The sequence below is a fragment of the Antrostomus carolinensis genome, unplaced genomic scaffold, assembly GCF_000700745.2.
Source record: "Antrostomus carolinensis isolate BGI_N321 unplaced genomic scaffold, ASM70074v2 scaffold15214, whole genome shotgun sequence".
Lineage (NCBI taxonomy): Eukaryota > Metazoa > Chordata > Aves > Caprimulgiformes > Caprimulgidae > Antrostomus > Antrostomus carolinensis.
Window position 1 is genome coordinate 2,710 of NW_010310222.1, and position 2,560 is coordinate 5,269.

General features: G+C 50.0%; 1 protein-coding gene across 1 annotated transcript in view; it reads left to right on the forward strand.

Annotated features, from left to right (window-relative positions):
* PEBP1 (phosphatidylethanolamine binding protein 1) overlaps positions 1 to 89 on the forward strand; it is a gene marked incomplete at its 5' end in the record, with an annotated part of 1,493 nt that extends 1,404 nt beyond the window's left edge. The window contains one exon of the mRNA XM_010166349.1: positions 3 to 89. Coding sequence (XP_010164651.1) covers positions 3 to 89 — 87 coding nt within the window. The remainder of the gene's footprint in view (positions 1 to 2) is intronic.
* Positions 90 to 2,560: the final 2,471 nt, after the last annotated feature.

Below are 2,560 nucleotides of genomic sequence, written 5' to 3' on the forward strand. Positions count from 1 at the left end.
AGCTGGGGGTGCCGGTGGCTGGCACCTGCTACCAGGCCGAGTGGGATGACTACGTGCCCAAGCTCTACGAGCAGCTGTCGGGGAAATAGGGCGAGGGGGAGCTGGAGCAGCACTGTGCAGCACCCCCCCTGCCCCTGGAAACCCGGCTGGTCAGAGCACATCCCTGTAGTTTTGTTTGATTAGTGAGTTGAACCCCAATGCTCCTGCACTCTGACTGCTGGAACTGTCACCCTGTCACTGTCCCTGGCCTGAACCTGCTTCCCTGGTGGTGTGGTCCAGACCTGTGCTGTGCTTCAGAGTCTCCTGTAGGTACAGGGGATCGCTTGCTAGATGAGCTTCTGACAAGGTGTCACTGACAGGGCCACCCCTCCTGGCTGGCCTGCTTACGGGAAACCCAAACCTTTGCAAATTAGTGTCACTGGAGTGTCTCTGCTGTACTGAAATGTGTCACGTGGCGGTGGTGTGGGTACAGAACCACTTCTGGGTTGGTGCTGGCTGTGTGCTCTCTCCTTTCCAGGGAGGGAATTGCAGTCGAAAGGGAAACTCCCAGATTTTTAAGTTTTATTTTTACTGTTGAGTGTTTGGCCAGTGCCTCCACTTCCCTGGGGAGAACCACTGAAGCAGTGAAGGGATGGTGGGAGGAGGCAGCCCAGCAGGCTGACAGCTCTACCTTCCGCTCTCTGTTGCCACTGGAAGCCGAGAGGCCACTTTGTTTTGTTGGAGTTCTGTTGTGACCTGATATTAACGTTCTGTTTGCTCACAGTGCAATTAAACACTTACCAAGGTGGAGGGTGTGGTTGTCTTCTTGGGGGACGAGGGAAGGGGAGTGTTTACTGGAGCAGCAGCGGGGTCCTTTCCCCCTGAAGCAGGTGCTGATGCTGGAGGAGAGCAGCTCAGTGTTGTGTCTTTCTCTCCAGCAGCCCATCTCGTACACATTTACAACTGCTCTCCTGGAGGTGCAGCTTCTTGTCACGAAGGAGTGGTGGCAGGGTGGCCTCAGAAACTCAGAGAGGACACTTCTTTTTCCAGGGTGTTTGTAAAGCTGCTCTCTCACTCAGCAGCAGGAGCGTAATTTATCCCCTGAAAACCTCTGTCACCTGTCCCCAGCCTGTGCTGACAGGTCTGTCCTGTGCCTTGGCCAGGGGTGGGGGCGCAGAGCCAGCCCCTCACCAGCCCCACCACGGCTGGGGGAGCCCAGCACCTCTGGCCTGTGTTCAGGAGCTGGCAGAGGAGCCTGTCCCCTGGGATGTCCCCACACTCCTGGGTGCTCCCTGGAGGTTTCCTTCCCTCCACCTGCCTCTGCAGGAGCCTCCACCCACCGCAGCTGAACCCCAACAGCAGATGTTGGCTCCTGGGAGAAGCACCACCAGCATTACTGACCTGCAGGGTCCCAGTTGTTCTCCTTGCACTGAGACCTGGTGGTGTTTCCTAAGCACCTTCAGGCAGAAAATGAACTTTTGGTCCAGTCTGACATCTTTAAAAGGTTAAAAAAAGATTAAACCAATGTAATTCCAGAAAATTCTATAAAAGCATGGAACTAGAAGCCTTCCCCCTTTTTAAAACTACTTCCTTTCTCAAAGGTCTGCAGCCAAGTGGGCTGAGAAACAGGTATCAAAACCTGCACCTGCTGCAGCAAGGTCCTGTAAAAACCAGGGTGATTCTGTAACCAAGGAAGGTGGTTTCTGCCCCAAGGTAGTTTCTCAACCCAGCCATGAAAACGCTGATGGTTGTTCAGGAGAACATCCCCAGTTACTCAAGCCCAAGCTCATGGGGTGGGTGGAGACCTCACTGCTCAGCAGGGGCTGCTCCAGCTCGGGCTGGAAACAGGACAGAAAAAAAATAAACCACAACTCATCAACCTAAAAACCTCCACTGCCAAGAAAACCAGGTGTGGAACCAGGGCCCAGAGGTTCCTCCAGCCCCACGGGGACAGGACTGGAGGAACATCTCACCCCTCGGAGCATCCCGGAGCGGGTCACCCACCCTGTTCCCAGCGTCAGGCTGTGCTGCTCTTCCCGCAATGAGACAGCGAGGCGTTGTGATGAACACTTTTATTTACAAATATAATTAAAAGCTCTGACAGTTATTCATGCTTTTCCCTGGAACCTGAAAAAAATGGGGGTTTTTTTGTTCTTTTGTTGGGGTTTGGTTTTTTTTTTAATATATTTTTTTTGCCTTTTTTTGAATTTTTTAAAAAAATTTGTTCTTTTGTTGGGGTTTGTTTTTTTTTTTAATATATTTTTTTGCCTTTTTTAGAATTTTTTTTTAAAGTGCATGCAAAAGAAGTAAAGCCTTTTTTTTTTCTCTTTTTATTGTAAGAAAATACACAGTTTGAAAGTGTGAATAATGCAATATTTATGACCAAAAAAAAAAAATCATGGGGTTGGGGGTGGACTTGGGGGAGGAACAAAAAAAAAAAACCAAAAAACAAAAAACAAAACCAAAACAAACCAAAACTAAAAGAAAACAACAAAAAAAAAAAATAAGGCTGGGGATGATCTGACAGAGAGTGTTGGACTCCAGGTATTGAACTGGAGAGTGGGGGGGGGTGGGAGCAGGA